This window comes from Athene noctua, chromosome 1 (genome assembly GCF_965140245.1).
Source record: "Athene noctua chromosome 1, bAthNoc1.hap1.1, whole genome shotgun sequence".
NCBI lineage: Eukaryota > Metazoa > Chordata > Aves > Strigiformes > Strigidae > Athene > Athene noctua.
In genome coordinates, this window is record NC_134037.1 from 204,223,232 (window position 1) to 204,242,254 (window position 19,023).

At 37.9% G+C, this 19,023-nt stretch overlaps 1 protein-coding gene across 9 annotated transcripts; it reads right to left on the reverse strand.

The window, feature by feature from the left end:
* Window positions 1-927: 927 nt before the first annotated feature.
* LOC141962446 (protein-lysine methyltransferase METTL21E-like) lies at window positions 928-17,922 on the reverse strand. Of its 9 annotated transcripts, none has more exons than XM_074910677.1 (8): window positions 17,743-17,920; window positions 16,964-17,072; window positions 16,044-16,125; window positions 11,840-11,953; window positions 10,458-10,665; window positions 5,709-5,866; window positions 2,804-2,921; window positions 928-1,876 (listed from the first exon to the last, which is right to left on the reverse strand). In XM_074910677.1, the coding sequence occupies exons 6-8, from the start codon at window positions 5,829-5,831 to the stop codon at window positions 1,461-1,463; spliced, it is 657 nt and encodes a 218-aa protein (XP_074766778.1). In that variant the 5' UTR covers window positions 5,832-5,866; window positions 10,458-10,665; window positions 11,840-11,953; window positions 16,044-16,125; window positions 16,964-17,072; window positions 17,743-17,920; the 3' UTR covers window positions 928-1,460. The 9 variants fall into 9 exon arrangements, with proteins under 9 accessions (XP_074766778.1, XP_074766769.1, XP_074766731.1 ...); XM_074910668.1 differs by having other exon boundaries at window positions 10,414-10,665; XM_074910630.1 differs by lacking the exon at window positions 10,458-10,665 and having other exon boundaries at window positions 11,862-11,953; window positions 17,743-17,922.
* Window positions 17,923-19,023: the final 1,101 nt, after the last annotated feature.

Here is a 19,023-nt window from a genome sequence, read left to right on the forward strand (position 1 = left end):
CTCCTCTCTGCAACACTTCATCTCTAATTCTGGGCACCTTTGTCCCAAATATTTGGCTGGGAGTAAGAGTACATTCCAGTTATACCAGTCATTTTTATCGTAGTTCTGTCCCATACTTGTGCCAGGCAGCAAAGTAAGTAACCTGCATCTGTCACAGGAAGAGGTACAAACACTAGTATGTTCTGGAAGTCATCATAAAAAAATGCTCAAATCTGACAATATATAAAAAACTCCTGGAGAGCCTACAAATAGGAGCTAAACAAACAAAGACTGACAGCCTCTAGGACTCTCATATTACTAGAGAAATTGGCTGCTACAGCAGAGGTGGTAAAGCTCTGCCTGGACATTAGCACATTTCTTCTCTAACCTGGAAGGGACTTGAAGGTCTCTCACACTCAGTTACAAACAGAAACCAAAAATATGGGGTGCAGAAAGCATAATTTTTTTAACCTTTCCAAAACAAAGTTTTCTGATAGTCTTTCAAGGACACTGAGCTGACCACTGAAAACAGGAACACGCAGTACTGAGCAGCTAGGAGAAAAGTATTTTGTTTGCCCTTACTACAAAAAGAAAATTTAAGCCTGCCCATGCCTCAGCCGCACCATGTCAGGCTGGTTTAGTTTTCTACCTCCTGTCACCACCAGCTGGCAGGACAAAACTCCTCTCTTGATGGCCACTATAATTTTTCCATCGTTGTTCCCTGAGGTCCAGATAACCGTCTATTTCTGGAGGAGAAAACCTCCAAGAATGTAAGGTCTTTACAAAGGGCAGCTGGTGATATGCTGTACTCTTCTTATCCAAGACCTCTGTCCAAGCAACAAAACATTTAACTTCCTCTTGCCGCATGTGTGCGGCTGTCTGTTGAAGAATCCCTGAATCTAAATAAAAAAATGGAAGGGTAAGAAAGCATAATCATTAAATCAAAGGGTAACTAATATTTTCCATCCCTTTATTATAACAGTATATTTCCCAGGTGGGGGGTCAGCTAATTTAGTGTCCTATCAAGGCTATTCAAACGAAGGATTTACACAATAGGGAGAATGGGGAAAGATCAGATTTAACATCACAACTGTTAAATACAAATATTTATTACACTCTTAAGTTTTAAATGATTAGTTGATCTTATAAGACTCAAAGCTGCAATTGAAAGCTATTGGAAATATTAATTACACGACCCATAATAATAATAATGGTAAGAATTCTGAAGCTATTAATATTGTCAGTTTAGCACATAAAAGTCAAGAAAACATCAAAGATAGATTTCTTCTGTGTATAAAACTATTGACAAATTGAACTGAGGAATTTCTTAGGGATGCACTCAGAAGATGATGTTTTGTTTTAGCTATCTCTAAAAATGTCATTCATGCAGGTGGTAGCAGCTTCTAACATGGAAATTATTACAAAGAGAACAAGCTGCAAACCAGCTGAAATTGTCACCTCCCTGTATCTCTTTCAGACCATCAGTTTGGAAGTCTGGCTTTCATCCTGCCTTTCCTCATTGCCTTATACAATGTTATGTTCAAACTGGGGAAATTAGAAATCACCTCTAAGTCAAACAGTGTCTGAAATCTGCCCACAAATTGGTTCTCTTTGTCCAACCTAAATCTCATAGCCCACAGAATAACAGTGTCATTCTTGCACAAGTGATCAAAAGTTAGGAGGAGTTCATCCAGGAAGGGATGGTGGTAAACTACATCAGCAGCCATAATGTAGTCAAAGTGACAGGAAGATCTAGGAAAGTTCTTTTCCAGATCAATTCCCCAAGACAATTCCTTAACATGAGGCTGGTTCTTGCATTTCAGCTTTGTATTTTGCAGAACATTGTGCTGAAGGTTTCCCAGCAGTTCTGGCAGATCAGTGGCAGTCACAAGTGCACCTGTGGCAGGAAGAAAACAAACATAACCTTTGAATATAATTCAAGACATGAGTAAAAGCCCATTCAAAAAATCCATTGCACAAGGAACTGATTTTACCATGTAGCTCTCACTGAAGGGAACAGAACAATATAAACACTCCCAATAGTTCTTAGCCATTGTGCTTAAAATAAATATTTTTGGTTCTCAGTAGTTCTGCTTTACAGATTGCCATCTAAATGCAGCTGGGGATGGGTGAGGAGAAATCAGCTACTTATCACATCTTGATATGATATTGGTTAAAGTACAGTGAGCAACTAGATATTGAAGAATACCCATTACTGACTCCAAGAAGTCAGCTTGAGATTTAAGCATGGCTTCAGGTTCTTTTCTTTTTACATAGGAAAAAGCTTTCTCAGACTACAGAAAGCTAGAATTCTGTTACAATGCAGAAATCACTGATCTGGATTACTCTTGAGGAAGAATAGGCTACCATGACAGAAAACACAACAGTGTCTGTAGCAGAAATATCAAGTTCTTGATCAGTTGCTGAAAGAAACTGCTGAACACAAATTGAAAGAAAGTGACCTGGCATCCAAGAGCTGTTTGGTCAATGGAAGGTGATGCATTGGTCCTACCTACATCTGGCTTCATCTGGTTGCCACTCACACCATGTGAGGCCATTAGTCTCTTACTTTGGTCCCCTGATTAACACTGTTAATGACAACATCGTCTACTGGGACCTCCTTTATTGCATCAATACACTCACAACTTTACAGGAAAAAAAATAACAGACCTGGTTTCCAAACAAGCCTTTTGGAATTTACTTCTTCTTGCTCTTGGAAGCTTTCAAACAATAGTCTTTTAGAAGAACTGAGCCACTTCCTTTGTCCTCCAGTATTTATCTGAGAGATGTTTCCAAGAGCATAAGAGCAATGGCATGTACTCACCCAGTAAACTGGCTACTATGGAGACCAACCCAGTTCCAGCTCCAATTTCAATCACATTTTTGTCAACCAAATTGTATTGTTTAGAATTAGTTTCCAAAAAATAACACAGAACAAGAGCCTGTAGGGGAGGGAATCCATGAACATACTGAACAAATAAATGAAATAAATCCCTTCACTAAATATTCATTGTCATTTAAAAGCATGCAAAAAAATACTTGTCTGTTCAAAAATACATGTTTGTTCAAAGGAGCAATACTCACTCATTCAAGCACTGTCCCTAAAGGATCACAGCTCACTCTGAGCTCCATAGGCTGACAAAATAATTGCCACAACATGCCTCTGTATAGGCTTGCAAAGCATTACAGCCAGAAGGAACAACTGCAATTATCTAATCTGTCATGCTGCATAACATGAGCTATAAAATTCCAGTCAGCAATTCCTGCTTATAACTGCATTTACTTCTGGTTGAGTTAAAGCGAGTCCTTCACAAAGACATCTTGATATAAGGACTGTTTGAATGAGAAAATTCACAACGACCCTGGTTAAGCCCTTCCAATAGTTAATTATTCCTAACAATAATTACTTCCCATCAGGATTCAAAAAGTACTAATAGATTTACTCCTTTTCTTAATCTTCAGTTTCTGTGTGCTTACTTTAAGCTTAGCAAACTTTTATAGCAAGCAAAGCCACAAAGAGCCCTCAACAACTGTATATATGCATTTATAAACTTTGATTAAGAAGCTTCTTCAGCTTTTCTGCCCTGTCTCATCCTGACCAGTGAGTTTTAGTTCACTGTTGAAATAGAAATTGCTAATTTTATTTCTCTGGCAAAGATAGTTTCCAGCTTGTCTCCCACATTTTTTCCCAGACTTTGATAATTATATAGTGTTCACTGATAAATACATATGATGGTTGTTACATCTTCCTGCAATACAAACGACCATTTGGAAAGGCAGTTATTAGTGGCTTTGTCTGGCACAGCAAAATTATGCCCTTATTTTTGCTTTTAATCAATTAAGATGTAGAAGGAAAGGAAGAGAAAGACTGTTGACCCAATGTTGACATACCAGAAATCCAAACAAAGTTTTTTTCTTTCTACTTCTTATTTCAGAGCAAAGAGAGCAAGGTTTTTTTATGCAAACTTACATATATCTCATAATCAACAAAGCTTTGATATAGAAGTAAGTCTGTGAGTATCAGGACTAATTACAGCCATGTTACTAAAGATTGTGTCTGATGTTTCACTGACACTTAAAAACACATTATAGTAAGATTTTGTCTTAGTTCCATATATTCCTATAATTTCTTCCCTCACAGTTTTGACATACTCTGTTGTAGAAACTGGCTGGCAGTATCAAAATTTCTGTGGGTTACATTAGGGAAACTTTGAAATCTGGTTTCCTTTACATGAAACATGCAGAAACTTTATTTTGCTTAAAGTTTCTGCCCTCTCAACAAATTTGGCTGACTTTTTTCAAAAGAGTTCAAATACTGCTGGATGGAATAGGAAGGGAAAGCATGAAAAGACACAGACAGAAGGGTTGCCTTCGTTCCACCGCAAAAATGGCTAAAACCCTTCCAGAATAAAGATATACTTTTCAGTACAGTCCATGATTTTGTGAGAATAATTGGCAGCCAGCCAAACTTTCCTTGAAGACATGCACTGAGGCTACAAAGAGATGCAGTATAAATAACTGTCCAGGTCTGCTAAGACAAGGGAAAATTTTTTGGAGTTCAAAAGAGCAGAGTATGCTAACTCTCCTCCACTGAACTATGGCTGTACTTCTTAAAAATAGTGTGATACTAGGAGGTTGATACTGTTGGGACAGAAATGGAGTCTCCTGGGTTTTAGTCCTCTCCCTTCTGGAGATGGTTCTGTTTCAGGGATGTTCTCTGAATGCTACAAGTGTCAATGGTGCATCATGGCACCTCCCTGACCACAGTGGTTCACAGAATCAAAAAATTGTCTGGGTTTGAAGACCATCCAGTCCAATCATCAACCCAACACTGACAGTTCCCAACTACACCAGATCCCTCAGCGCTATGTCAACCTGACTCTTAAACACCTCCAGGGATGGGGACTCCACCACTGCCCTGGGCAGCCCATTCCAACGCCCAACAACCCCTTCTGTAATGAAATACTTCCTGATATCCAGTCTAATCCTTCACTGGCACAACTTGAGGCCACTCCCTCTTGTCCTATCGCTTGTTACTTGGTTAAAGAGATTCATCCTTTCACTCTTAATTATTTCAGAACAGTTGGTTGCACTGCACAGATTCAAAACCTTGAAGGCAGCTTTTTGTATGATGGCATGTTGATGGTTCTTATATCAAGAGCCAAGGACAGTGGTTCTCTTCCACTAGATTTCTGGCTGTTTAAGAAACTGAAAGCTCCAGGTGAACCTTTTCCCATGTCTATATATTTACAAGGTAAATTTATATCAACCTACATGAGTAGGTTGAGTAGCTTCTATGAGTGCTTAATACCTCAGTGAGCTCATATCACAGCTATTTCTACAACCTGGATCTGCCTGCTATATAGCTGTCAGTATTTATAAAATGTACAGAAATGTAATCATCATAAGACTGCCATATTTCCTTCAAAATATGCTTGTAATTAGCCAGTAGGATCAGAAGTTACTGGAAGGTGAGGAAGGGACAAAAGATCATACATCTTGTGTCATGAGGCACAAGCAAGAAGTACCATTTAAGCTTTGAGAACTGAGAATCTATATGAAATTAGACTACATCCAGGTTTGGGATTTGCAGAACAGACGCAGAGAAGCACAGAATGTTTTCTTTGGTTTTACAGCATGCAACGAAACATATTTATCATGCAAAACAAATTAAAAGTTCTAGAAGACTCCAAAACTAAAAAAATAACAATACTGCACAAATATTGTACCGATGGCCAGACGACTGCCCCGTAACAATCAGTGGCTTCTGTAATTCTTATCTCGTGGCCAGCAAAGTGAAAGCCTTCCCAGGCATTATGAGTTATAAGTGCAGGGAAAAAACGCCTTCTCATGATTTCTGCAACTACCTGTTCATCTTCTTTTTCCCCTGGAAGCAAAAGTAGAAAAAGTCAAACATGCTGAGTGGACCCTTAATGAAACTACCAATTTATATTGAAAAGCTGATTTAGAAGCAAGAATGTGAATTACGTCTGTGAGTAAAAATACATTTCATCATTAATGGTTAGCATGATACACAAGAAGTCTCTTGAATTTTAACTGAAGTTTTAAGTGTATGACTAAGTAATTTCTTTCCTGTTTTGCTGAAGAAGCCAAGTTCATAAAAAGTAAAGAAGAGGAATGTTACCATATATTGCTTTCTATTTCAGCAATCCAAAAAAATTTTTAACTTCTTTTTCTTTCAAAAACAGCTGCTCTAGCATAGACACTCACAGTCTTACGCACATGGATTTTTTATTATTTTCCATATCCTTTTCCTGTTCATTTTCCCCACATTATGGTTCTTTTTGACAGTAAACAAAAGTAGCCACAGTATCATAAGTCTGTCACAAAACTTGTGAAACTGATCCTAGCAACACAAACTGACGGAGAGAGCAAAAGCACTGGTGTTGTCAGGAGAGCTTATCCACCCACCCCAACAGAGCCCTGTCAGAGGGATTCTTTCCAGTTGGCTTGATATCCTGAATGCCATCCCTGTTGCTAAGCAAAGGATATTTATGATAGCTAACCTAATCCCAGATAACTCTTCTAACAGGAGAGGATTCACTCTTTTTTAGCTGAATTCCAAGCCAGTTTCAGTTTTGTCATCATCACACAAAGATGCACCACAATGTTACAAAAAAAATATGTAAGTGAAGTCGTCCAGACCATTTTCTTAGCAAAGTCTAGAATCATTCCAACTTTTCACAGGAAATTTGCTTTCACAGCCAACTATGATCTCTTGGCAAATCAGCTAAAGCAAAACATGTTTACAAGGTATACCTCCTAGAAAGCAAACTAGAGGTTTAGATAACTGGGTTACCATCTTGTCCAAAGCAGAGTTTCTATATCAAGCCTACAGTTACCATCAGAATCACAGATATCAATATCAGGATCTGAACAGAAACTTCAGGCCTAATGGCTATTAAAAATGAAAACATTTATGTTCTCATCAGCATAAAACACATTGGTCTACTGAAGATTCTTCACCGTTTCTTCCCTCTCAAATCACTGCAGTCACAGGACATTATGGCCTCAAGTGTTGTCATTTGCTCTGCCATGTGCCTCGATGTTTTTATTGCCATAACCTGTTGACAAAATATCTCTCCCTTCCTTGTGATAGAGGACCAAGGAACAAAATCAGGGGTGAACAAAGAAAGAAATAATATCAAACAAAAATACATCAGGAAGATGCTCAGGCTCATTAGTCAGTGCTTTAAGCTTGTAACTCAACTTACTCTGAGCATCAGAGAAAACTAGAGAATAGCAACAAACAAGGAAGAAAAAGCTAAAATGTTCATCTTCGATCTTAATATGCTGACACTAAGACATAATCTGAAAGTTAAACAAATAAATCCCAGCAACAAAAAACAACTAACCAATCCATGGTACTCCAAGAATTCACTGGGGCAGGAACACTAATCACGGGATACAGCAAAATTAAAAATAATGTAGCACATACACTACTGGAAAAAATATAAACAGTATAATTCTCTAAAGGTAACTTAAAACAGTCAACATTGAAACTATGATATTTTAAGATGCTAGGAAATGAGTGGTATGTGGCAGCCTATTACACCTTCTGCAAGCCTCTAATGTTAAGTGGAGAGATAACACATGCGTCATTGTGCCTGCAAGCAGGGAACTGTGCACAAACATGAGTTAAGTGCCAGAGAAATGCTGCTCCAGGGCAAAATTAATCTTTTCTTATGAAAGAATTAATATGAAGCTGTCTTATTATACGTATCATAAGTGCATTTAAGATATCCTGTTTCCAGACATACCAGATATAGCCTGCTTTTAATCTTCTCTGATTGCTTAGAGCAGTCTGATCTTGTTCTGTGATCAGTGCTAGCTGTGGAAGTAAAAAGCTGTTCCTTCTATTACCTCCTAATTACAACTATTTTTCTTGATTCTTGCTTCCTTGACATTTGTTTTGGATTTAATTTTTGTCAAAAAAGCTGTAACTTATGAAGTCTTAACTTCTAAAGCTTCTGTCAGAAGATCTATAAAACTTTAGCAGTATTAAATCTACCTTCCTAGTGCTCAGTAAACATTTCTCACCTATTCCCTACACTATCAGCAATCTTCCTATAATACTTAAGGCTTGCATAGCATCTATGCTAACAGAGTTTGTAGGCCACTGTTCCCTACCTGAGCTAAATTGTCCACACACTGGAAAGAAGAATCCCAAATCTGATGATTAATAACAGCACTTAAATCTTTGGCCATTTAAACCCTTTGGTAATCCCACAGGTGGATTATCTGGAGAAGTTTACATTATTTTTGTATTCTTGATGAAGAATGCTGACCAAACAAGGAGTGCAGATTTTTAGTCAGATTTTCTTACTTACACAAGGTCCCCTTCATACTGCAAAAGTCACTCTTCTATTTTCTGCTTTTTATCTTTCAGAATAATTAAACTTGGAGGACAAAGGCAAGAAGTTAATTTTTCTATAACTGCCTTCAGAGCAGTTAGAACAGAAAAATAACAAACTAGGGGTAAATTTTTCAAGCAACAAGAAAATTGTGAGCAGAATAAGCAAAATCCAAGTGAGAGGAAGTCTTTTAAATACTTGCAAACACTGAGAAAGTTCTGCTGGTACTTTGATCAAAGTAGTTTCTTGATAACAGATGCAAAAAGCTGATAGGAAGTTATTCTCCTGGAAATGTTTATCTCTGTGTTAGTCCATATTCTCTTGTTCAAGAAGAAAAAATCTTGGAATTATAACTCAGTTAATGGATTTTAATGACATTTTAAGACAACATGATCTAATTCATCAGTAGAATAGGGTCAGACAAGAGAAGAGGAGACCTGACTGACCTGGCTCTCAATTTTTGTAAGAATGGCAGTGCATAATGGGCATTTCCAGAAATACTACTTCAGCACCAGCAATACTACTTGAGTACTTGACTAAACTGTCAGAACTTAAAGGTCTAGTAAGACTGCTTCCTCCCTTCTTCATTTGTCTGGATCTGACCAGATAGGTTTGCCCTCACTCCTCTTCTGTGATGTGGAGAGACATGGAAGTGGTATATACATAGAATGACTTTCTTCAGCCTATTCATCTCTTTGCATGAGCATGTATACATAGAAACCACTGGGGTTTCAGGCGCTAGAACCATATTTGCATTAAGATCAAACAGTCTGATCCTGTTCAGGTAACATATAGAAATAGAGATAATTTTTGTTAGTGAAACAGATAGTGCTCCTTTGGTCTTGAACTTGTGTTCACAAAGAAGTTCCTGTCTACAGATGCCCCAAGTTCTTCTTGAAACAGAATCTGAATATCTTTAAGTTTCTTAAGACTTTCTGCCTAATAGGTTAATTTGTTCCTGCATTCTTTGAAATATTGCAGGTAAAGTATTGTTTATGATAAATGGCTAACACCTTTGGAGCATTTTCTTTGAACTCTGATTTTAAGTCAATACCAGAGCTGAGGGAGAAAAGTCGTATACTGCTGACACATCTTGCACTATATCAACCACATCATTAAGAGAACAGCATAAACATAATTCTCAAAGGCAAAGCAATCATCATTATTACAACTGAAATGTGAACATAGTTTTCCAAAGAGACATACTAAATCATGTGGAAGACTGGAGTTGTGAAGTCAGTGGCAGATTAGAGAAATGGATGTCAAGCTGCAAAATCCTGTGTAGGGAACAAGAGGATTTTGCTGACACATTCAAATGTCAGACGAAATGTTTTGTATCAGAACAAACCTAAAGAAAAGAAAAGGACACGAGTCCTGCTGAAACAGAGTTGGAGAAGTCCTTCAAGTGGGGAAGGAAAGGCAGAAGGAAAATAACAGGAGATAGATCAGGTCAAAATGGAACAAGTTTCAAACTGCAGCATGTTTTTCTTTAACAATGAAGTACATCACACCAGCAGGCCTTAGGCTAAATTTATCTGCACACTTCTGCTTAGAATGGGTAGAAATAGTACCTGTTTAGAAATGTGCTGCACGATCAGCTGTTTTCTCTACATCAGGAAACAGTAAACTTAAAATTCAGTTGGGTGTCTTTCATCAATTAATAGCATACGTTAAATCTCTCACTGAATATCTAATGATGCTGCCTACATTAATGCATTATCTACTGAATAAAAAGGGAATAGAAACAGGCACTCTTAAACAGCACTTAAAATGCAGGAAAAACAGCAAAGACAAGAGGGCTAAATTAAAATTACATTTAAAAAAAAAAAATAGATACCACCGTCTAGATACGTGAATTAAAATGAGACTAAAAAGGGAAGTGAAATGACCTTTCCACACAAAAGTTGTGAAGAATATACTAGCAGTCAATAATTTCCGTTTTCAGACTCATTTACAAATAGCACACAGAGTAACAACCTTCAAGTACTTTGCTAATGACTTAGGACAGCATTAATTCAGAAACAATCCTTTCACCCAATGATTCATGAAAACAACCTACAGTGGAAAAAATACAGATTAGTCTCTTTCAAGTGCTGGCCTGACCCTGTTTAATCTCTTGAGGTCAAACGGTGTCACATCTTATGGTGATAAGGAAATAAGATCCAACCATCTTCTGCTTCTCTTCTGCTTTGATGGATCTTCTCCAACTGGCAAAAAGAATGAAATCCAAGCCTTCAGCATGAACTTGACCTGACAAGGTTCAGCCCTACAGCAACATATTCTCCTTTCTTCAGAAGCAGTATACTCTCACCTGCAGAGTTTAGATTTAAAATTTACCATTTAGATTTGTACTTACAAATATTTTAAGAACCATCTATCAACAGCTGTGAAGACACACACAGTTTCTCTAAGACTTCTCAGCAACTGCCTCTGAGTCTGACGAACGCAATAGGACTACCTGTGCTGACATTACTGATAGAGTAATGCATGAAAGAAAGTTCCAAGAATTCACAATAGCCAGGACTCTTCAGATCTCCCCACTCTGGACACATAGAACTGGAGTCATTCAAAACAAAGATTCAAGATGTATTTTTTATATATACAATATATACATATGTCACATACATCACATATATACATATATATATTAAAAATAGCTATCTATATATCCCAACATCAGGAAGATACCTGCAGAAAGATCAGTAAGGGAACAGATCTGCAACCAGTTCTGTAACTGTAAGAGATGACTGGAGAAGAATTACATTACTACACTGATCGGAATCATCAGAATGCAGCCCTATGAACCCATCCAGGTACTTCCAATGGCTCAGAATTTTACCCCAAATCCACATGAGGTCCCAGTTCTAAGGGACTCTGGAGTCTCACAATTTTTACTGACCTACTGACATCTCAGGATCAGAGCCCCGGTCTGGCAAGCATTACAGATGGCTCCATGGAAACATAAACAATCCTGAATCACAGAATAGTCCCCAAATTGCAGATGGTATCACTTAAGTATATTTATTTCATTATATATACTTATTTCTACTTAATTCTATTCCATTACAGCCTACAGACCCTTAAAGGAAGGGGTTAGGAGGGAAGTCTTATCATGTGCTTGACTTTTCAGAAGTCAAGATGTAACCTACACCTTTCCAAGTACTGTTCAGTACTCATCTAAACTACACAGTGAATTTTTCCTTACTTCATCCCTACCTACAAAAAGGCAAATGATCATGTAACCGAGCATAGGCATTCAAGTACATGCATTACAAGCTCAACCTGCTGAAGTGACGGCAACGATAAGGTATATTATATTGATTAATCTGAGATACTACGTCAGGGTAATATAATGCTTGAAACTTTATACTTTGAAATGCAGAAATACAAAACTGCTGCCCACAGGCAGCCTTTTCACAGCCAAGAGACAAGGTGCACTTAGCTCAGAGCATGAGGAGACAAGAATAGGAGAGGGGTATGCTCACAGTATCCAGTCTTTGTATTTACCCAGGCTTGAGAGGCACATTTTCAATTTGAAATTCACATCACTGATATCCCAGACCCATCCAAGTCACCAGTCATCCAAAACAATTAGAAGGCTGAAAAATAGAAGTACTGTAGTCAGATTATCTCACGAACACATAATGAATTCAAATGTGTCAGGTACTTCCCTTGTTTCTTCCTCATGTTTGTCTGTCATTGAAACCACCTACAGGTCTAGGCTCAGCAGCTATTTAATCTCTAAAGATAACTAAATGATTTGACAATAAAAGCAGACTGTTTTCTTAAATTAGAAGGTCTAATGTACATTATAAAAGGCCAAGAGCTAATTTCCTGATGGATAGGAAGGCTCTGAATGAGCAATTTAGACACTGTAAGCCATTTTTTACCTTGCTGGGTCAAGAGGGCTTTGTGACATTGAAAGCTCTTACTTCCTTGTAACAACATGCCAGAACACACCAGGTGCCACAGCCAGTGGAACAGAAGGGACTCAATAAAATGCCTGCCAATTTCCCCTACCAATAATTCTGGATTTCTAAAATATTCCTTTGAGGAAAGGACCTGAAAGTAACCTAAAAACCAATCCATGCAAACATACGATCTTTCTTGTGTGGTAATTGAGAAATATTTAATTTATTGATGAAATGCAGCTACTGTAAAGTGGAAAGATGTGAAAACAGAAAAGACAAGCACATGGCTGAGAGGAGAGAATATGTTACAGAATTCTCTACAGAGTTAACGCATGCTTTGATTATCTGACTGTTGCCTCCAATTTCTGTTCTAGCCATATACAAGAAATTTCCATTTATGTTTAGCAATGTCTTCAGCAAAAGCAGGTCTGCTTGATGGGAGGAGAGAAAAGGAACAGAGAAGTATTAATTCATCAAATTAGTATACCTGATATTTACTATAATATTTGAATGCTGCCACTTTCAAACAAAAGAGCTTAGACATTCAGTGAAGATGTATTTTGAGACTGTTCTGATTTGCTGTGAAGGTGCAGTTTAGCTCTAGACACTCCTTAATTGGTTTATACTCCTCTCTTATTCCACACTACCTCTTTTAGTCTTTATGTGGAGACAGTTTGTTGCCTAAGAGAAGTAGAATTTGAGTTCTGATATTTCAGGTCAATCCTGCAATGAAGAAAAAATACATAGGTAACTAATGGCATGACTTCTACGAGTTTTGCATGTTTTGAGATAAGAATTAATGGAATAGGTTGTTTGGTTGTCTTTTTTGTTTTGTTTTGTTAAGATAGAAGCTTAATTCAAAGCTAAGAGACAAAAAAGAGGAAGATGAAAGAAGGGAAGGCAAGCGGTAGGAAGATATAGCAAAAGTGTCATTTATATATGGTATAAATAGGCTCATTTTTTAACCAGCACTGTTAATTGAAAAGTCTGCTATATAAAGAATGGTTCATCAATTTAAGCACTCAGAAAATGGAGGAACTGGGTGCTGGACCTTCCTCAGAAGGATTCAAATTTGCAACTCATTCACCCAAGGAGTGTGTTCCAGCCACCCCACAGAAGCAGGTGCTTCCCCTCCCCTCCATCACCAGCTGAGGAAGGCTATCAGAAAACCAGGATTGCAAGAATCATGTTACAAAGACAACAATCAAGGAAAAGCCCAGCTATGAATTGGGCATTCCATTGTGAAGAAGCAGGGTTGGGCTCCATGCTCTGGTCCCAGGCTGTTTTTCACATTTTATAGCAAAGTCTCTGAAGTCAATGGAAAAGTGTTAGTGGGGAAGGGTGTGAGAAAGGCAAGAAGTGTCTTTAGAAGTAATCCAGCAAGAAGGAATGAGACACTAAGTCACTCCCTCTTCCCAGCTGAATTTCTAAGTTACAGGGTCAGGCTGCTTTTCACTTGCCTCCCTTCCAACAATGTCCCATCTAAGGCATCTTTCTGGACTCCACCTAGAGACCTGAAATGACTGCACAAATTGCTATCAATTAGGACATCAGTCAAGCAGGGTGAGTAAGAAGGAGTGTGTCCCTTCTAAAACGCTGGAAGATATGTGAAGGTTACCAGGTCAGCATTTTCTCACGATATTTATGGATTAAAAACTGAGCCCTGGCCAAGTGAAGTGAGATAATGGAGTGTCAAGGACAAGTATGGTTTGCAAACTTGCTTTCCTCCTTTTGTCTCAGAGATAAAATAATTCTGGTGCGAGTTTAAATAATGCAACTGTGGTAAAGTAATTCAGTATCAAGAATTCAAGACGGGAGTGGAAGAATCTTATCTTAGAAAAGTTTAGCCAAGCAGAGTTAAAGCTAGTGATCAAGAGAAATCATGAGAGGAAAGAAAAGATATAGGTGTGAAGGAGAACTGATTGGATAAAGACACCAGAGGAAAGATCAGACTGGATGAGGGCCTGCCTATGAGCTGAGAACCAGTAGTAATGGGAATCATGAACAAGAATGAAGAGTTTTAACCTGGAGACCTTGTGACAAGCCGATTAAGAATGAAAGGGGAAGGCGCAAAATATAAAAAGCTCAGACTGGAACTTGCAGAGAAACTGAACTGGAGGAAGAACCCCAAGAAACAGAGGTTGAGACTGGGTAGGTGGAGACAAATGAAATGACAATGGGGAAGGCGGTAGAGGAAAAGGATGAGAACAAGGAAGGCACAGGCTCAGGGTGACTGAGCAGATAAGTCTCCATGCAGCATATTCAGCACTCTTCCACCTGGCATGGAACTTAATATGCCAAAGTCTGATGTCAGATGAAACCGTAAAGATAATCCATTTTCCATTCATGTCCCCTCATCCTCTTAAACTAGTGTTTCTAGACATGGAAGAGAGCTATCTGCTATTGCTATCAACACAGTTACTCTGTTAGCTAAGTGGAATATATTTCTATATTTGATCTAAAGATTCTGCCCTATCGGCTAATTTTGGATACATCGACCTAATGTCCCAGAACTCAATTTATTTTCATAATTCAAAAGCTTAAAAAATTACATGCAGACTCACTCCTCCCCACCCTGAATCCTGCATGAAAGGAACATCAATATTAGAGAGCCAAGCTTGCAGAAGCATAGAAATGCCTGCACAACTTCACTTCAGCCCTTATGTACTACAGAATACATAGTGACAGTCATCAATATTTCAGTCTTTAGTAGCTTTGTCTTTAATATTTATACTTCTAGCTATTTCTTCCCCCAATGATCATGCTTCTTTGCATAGGATCAACCTGAGCACTTTGTTCAAGTTAGAATTACACAATAGGAAAGGGAATTGCATTAAAGAAAATCTCCAGACAAAAGCACTTGAACAGTGATTTATGGAACAGCAATCTATACCAATCTCTATCAGCCACCTTCTTGTGCAATGTCAGCTTTCCAGAGAAGGTCATCAATTTGGGGTACTTTAAAAAAGTATTCAAAAGCAAAATAACAAACGTTAGTTTCATTAAGCAAATAATTAGTTTTAAGTACCAAAGTCAGGTCCAAAGCTCCACCTTGCCTCGCTGAACAGGTAGCAAAGCAAAACCAGACACTGAGTTCCCTCGAAAAAGCAGAAGCCCAAAAGTCTGGCTTTACATGCACCAAGACTCAGCTGAGATTTTAAACAAAAATATTATGAAAAATAAAATATATATTTTTAAAAACCCTCCTTTCATATTCAACTGTAGAATGTAACTAAACCACATCCCAAAAAACCCACATGCACTTGCCCTAAAACCTTGTTTACTCCTGGTGACCCCTAAAAGGAGACTGCTCATGATGCTTTAGGATCTTGAAAGATGTGCAGCCATGAACTTGCTTAAGAGAAAAAGCTGCCAATAGCCCCTGAAGGTATCTGAAGATTAGATTTGAGGCTGTCTAGACAGAAACCAAGCTTGTAATGACCAATTCTCCCTAATTGACACCCCGCTAACAAACCTCTCCTGAATAGCTTGATCATAATCCCGGCTTCATTCCCTGGAACCAGTTGCAGGCAAGATGCCAGGCACTGGTAGGAAACCACCAGGACCAGAGTATGCGGGCATAGCAGATACTTACTGCATAGGTAGAATACTACAACAGCGCTATCTGTTGTATTTCCTGTACAAATGCCATAAACACGGAAAAAAAAAAAAAAAAGAATGAGAAGATAGCTCATGGTCAGCAAGACACTTTGTTCCTTATTGCATTTAGGAATATTGTTAACTATAAGATAATTTAATGAAGTAAGAAACATTTTACCTTCTTGTCTTTCCAATTCTCTTGTCAGTTCATTTTGTAGATTATTACGTTGTGATGTCAAATCCATACTGTGCCACAAAATCTGGGACAGAGAAACACAAGCCTGCCTGAATAAAGGCTTTAATTCTTTTTCCCCACATAACCTTCACCAAAAAAAAAAAATTTACATGTATTATGCTATAATTTACTTCTATTGATAATCAAGACATGTAGACACATAAATATCAGTATTCAAAGCATAAAGAAACCAGAAGCAGCAAACTAGTTCAACTGTTCTACTCTCAGAGATGAAAAAGCAAGTAGATTAAAAAGAAAAAAAAGAGCTTTGATAAACATTTAAAATATTTTATGAAATTTTTAAATTAGAATCAATTCAATTCAGGGTTGGCAGACTTAGAAACAATTGAAAGGAAAGGTAGCAAAAAATGTCTGAATGAGAAAAATTGCAATAAAAGGGTCTAATCTTGTTTGAATTAATTGGCTTGGAAGGGAAGGAAACATGCAGAACAGAATGAGTATGTGCCTAGAAAAAAAGACACAGAACATACAGACTTAAGTGAAAAAATTAATAGGAAAAGTATGACAGAGTAAAATTCAGCTGTCTGCAGAAAAGCAGAAAGATAACCAACAGTCTCCAATTCTTGGTATTTTACAACCAGGAAAACACTGAGTTCACAAAAACAAACCCCAAAAAACCCCAGTCCTCTGATAATTTTTAAAGCTCTTATGCTGTCATACGGAAATCTCACTGATTTTTGCAGAAATGGTTGGAGTCAGAATACAGTTAATAATCTACAGACATCTAAAAACCCAATAGGGATGCAACTAAACAATGCAATGGGTGAAAGAATATCTCTATCTAGTTAAAAAAAAAAAATCAAAGTGAAAGCATACATCGAATATAAAGAAAAATTCCTCACAATGCAAAGCCTTAGGCAGATTTTCCTCTCAGTGCTTCAGAGAAAGGACGACAACATAGAATAGGCCTGTCTTCCTAGAAAGGATGCACCATACTCTCTTGACGTTACCCTACAAAAGGCATACAGGTTTAATGTTTAACCTTATCATCACGATGCCAGCAGCCATTAACCTATCTGAAGGTGAAAAATAACTCTGGGGGCTTCTACACACCACTGTAACTTGTAGAACAAAAATACTATTATATTTATGTCTATGAACTTAGCAATAGTAACATCATTACATGGGGAACAGAAAACAGGTTCAACGGGATTCAGTCTTTGTATTCATCTTCAGAATAACAAATAGTATTAGAAACTACTGGGATATTAAGTAGTAAATGTTAACACAAATCTATCAGCTTGTCATCTACCTCAGAAGCCTAAAAAAGACTTTTTTTTTCTCATTAGAAGATAACAATAACAGAATAATAATCAGTCCCTTTGCATTCTGAAGGACAAGCAATGTTGCACTATAAAATCACCCTTAAAGGCAAAACCTTTGTACTTTGTGGTCCTCTATTTTTTTTTTTTTTCCTTCTAAAAATATCCTTTGAGGTACACTGAACCACTCAACAACCTGTCTGACTTATACAGCAATTCAAGAGTACTACAAGCAACTAAAGAGTGCAGAACAGCTTGGTTTTTGAGTTACGTTGTTTAAAGTAAATTATACCAAGTAGTTTAAAGACACAGGCAAGTGAAATACCGCTAGCATCTGCTGCATTTCAAGTCAACCTTACCTGAATCTTCTGTGGCTTTCTGAAGATGGTACTCAAACAGAAAAGTCCTTATCTGCCCGGTTGTTTCCCTGGCAGGCAGAAGTGCGCTCCAAGGCGCGTGTCATGCACTGCCAACACCCCCACTCCAGCAGCAATAATAAATCCTGACAGCTGCGGCACGAGCACAAAGCGGGCACCACACGCACCATGTCCCTTGCGTCAGGGAGCCGGTTTCGTAACAGCAGCAGGCACCCAGTCAAGTGAGTTCCAACCAGCAAAGCAACCAACTTCGGAGTACTTTTTGACAAAAATAAGATAGCGCCACAGCGTTAGTAACCACTCGCTGTTCCTAAAAAGTAACCAAAGAGCTAAATAGCATTCTTCAGAGTCAAAGGGTTCTTCCAAGCACCAAGGGCAATTTACAAAGGGGCGGGGGTGCATTTGTGGCAGGGTTATATAAATGCGTACTCACGTTGGAATGCAGAACTCTAACAAGGCATACAACCCCCAAAATCCTAGCACGCTTTACCCCATAAGACAGCTGTCAGTGTGCATAAATATACACATACCACTCCTCTTTTGTACATACAAGTAGTACATTCACTCAATGGATCACAACCACTTATTGTCATGGGAACAAATACCTTAAGTATCTTTAAGTCTTCCCTTATTTAGCCTGTAGTCAATTCAAGACAGGAACTGTCTCTTACATTATGTGGTTTTTAGCAAAATTAGACTTCAACCTCAACTTGGGTTTCTAGGTGCCATTGAAAAATAATAAATTATTGTACAAGAATACTAAACAAGCCCTACAGAGAACTGAAGGTCTCTGCACTTTACCCTATTTGGTAGAAGTAGTTAGTAGGAGTTCTTTTACATTTAGAAACTATGAAACAAATCACCAAGATCCAATCTACACTTTTAAAGTAATACTAGTGAGCGATTTACAAAATGCTGCTGTAAACTGGCTGTCCAGGCCACGAATTTGCTTAAAAAGTGATGATCTTTTACAAAAGTAGTATCAAAAGGAATAGTTTTTGCCCAGTAAACACTGTACATGCAGTGTTAGACTCTGCAACTACAAGGGCTAAATCTTATCCAGTTCACCTCAGCCCTTCATCCTTTTAGGGGAGGCTAATGTTTCATACAAAACTTATTTGTATGGACTTGAACTTTCAAACAATGAAACAAAAAGAAATTAAGTAAAATATTAAATGAAAAGACAAAAGAAGCAAGAAGGGTGACTAAAATGTAATGTAAGAACCCAAGTATGACTGGCAGCATTCAGTACTTTTCCATCTT

Excerpts from the sequence above, each read along its gene's own strand:
- LOC141962446 (XM_074910621.1), bottom strand. The coding sequence starts at position 16,110 with ATGGATTTGACATCACAACGTAATAATCTACAAAATGAACTGACAAGA. Across the intron at positions 5,867-16,043 it reads AGAATTGGAAAGACAAGAAG|GGGAAAAAGAAGATGAACAG; the intron begins GTAAAATGTTTC and ends TTTTGCTTCCAG. Across the intron at positions 1,877-2,803 it reads CATAGTAGCCAGTTTACTGG|GTGCACTTGTGACTGCCACT; the intron begins GTGAGTACATGC and ends TTCCTGCCACAG.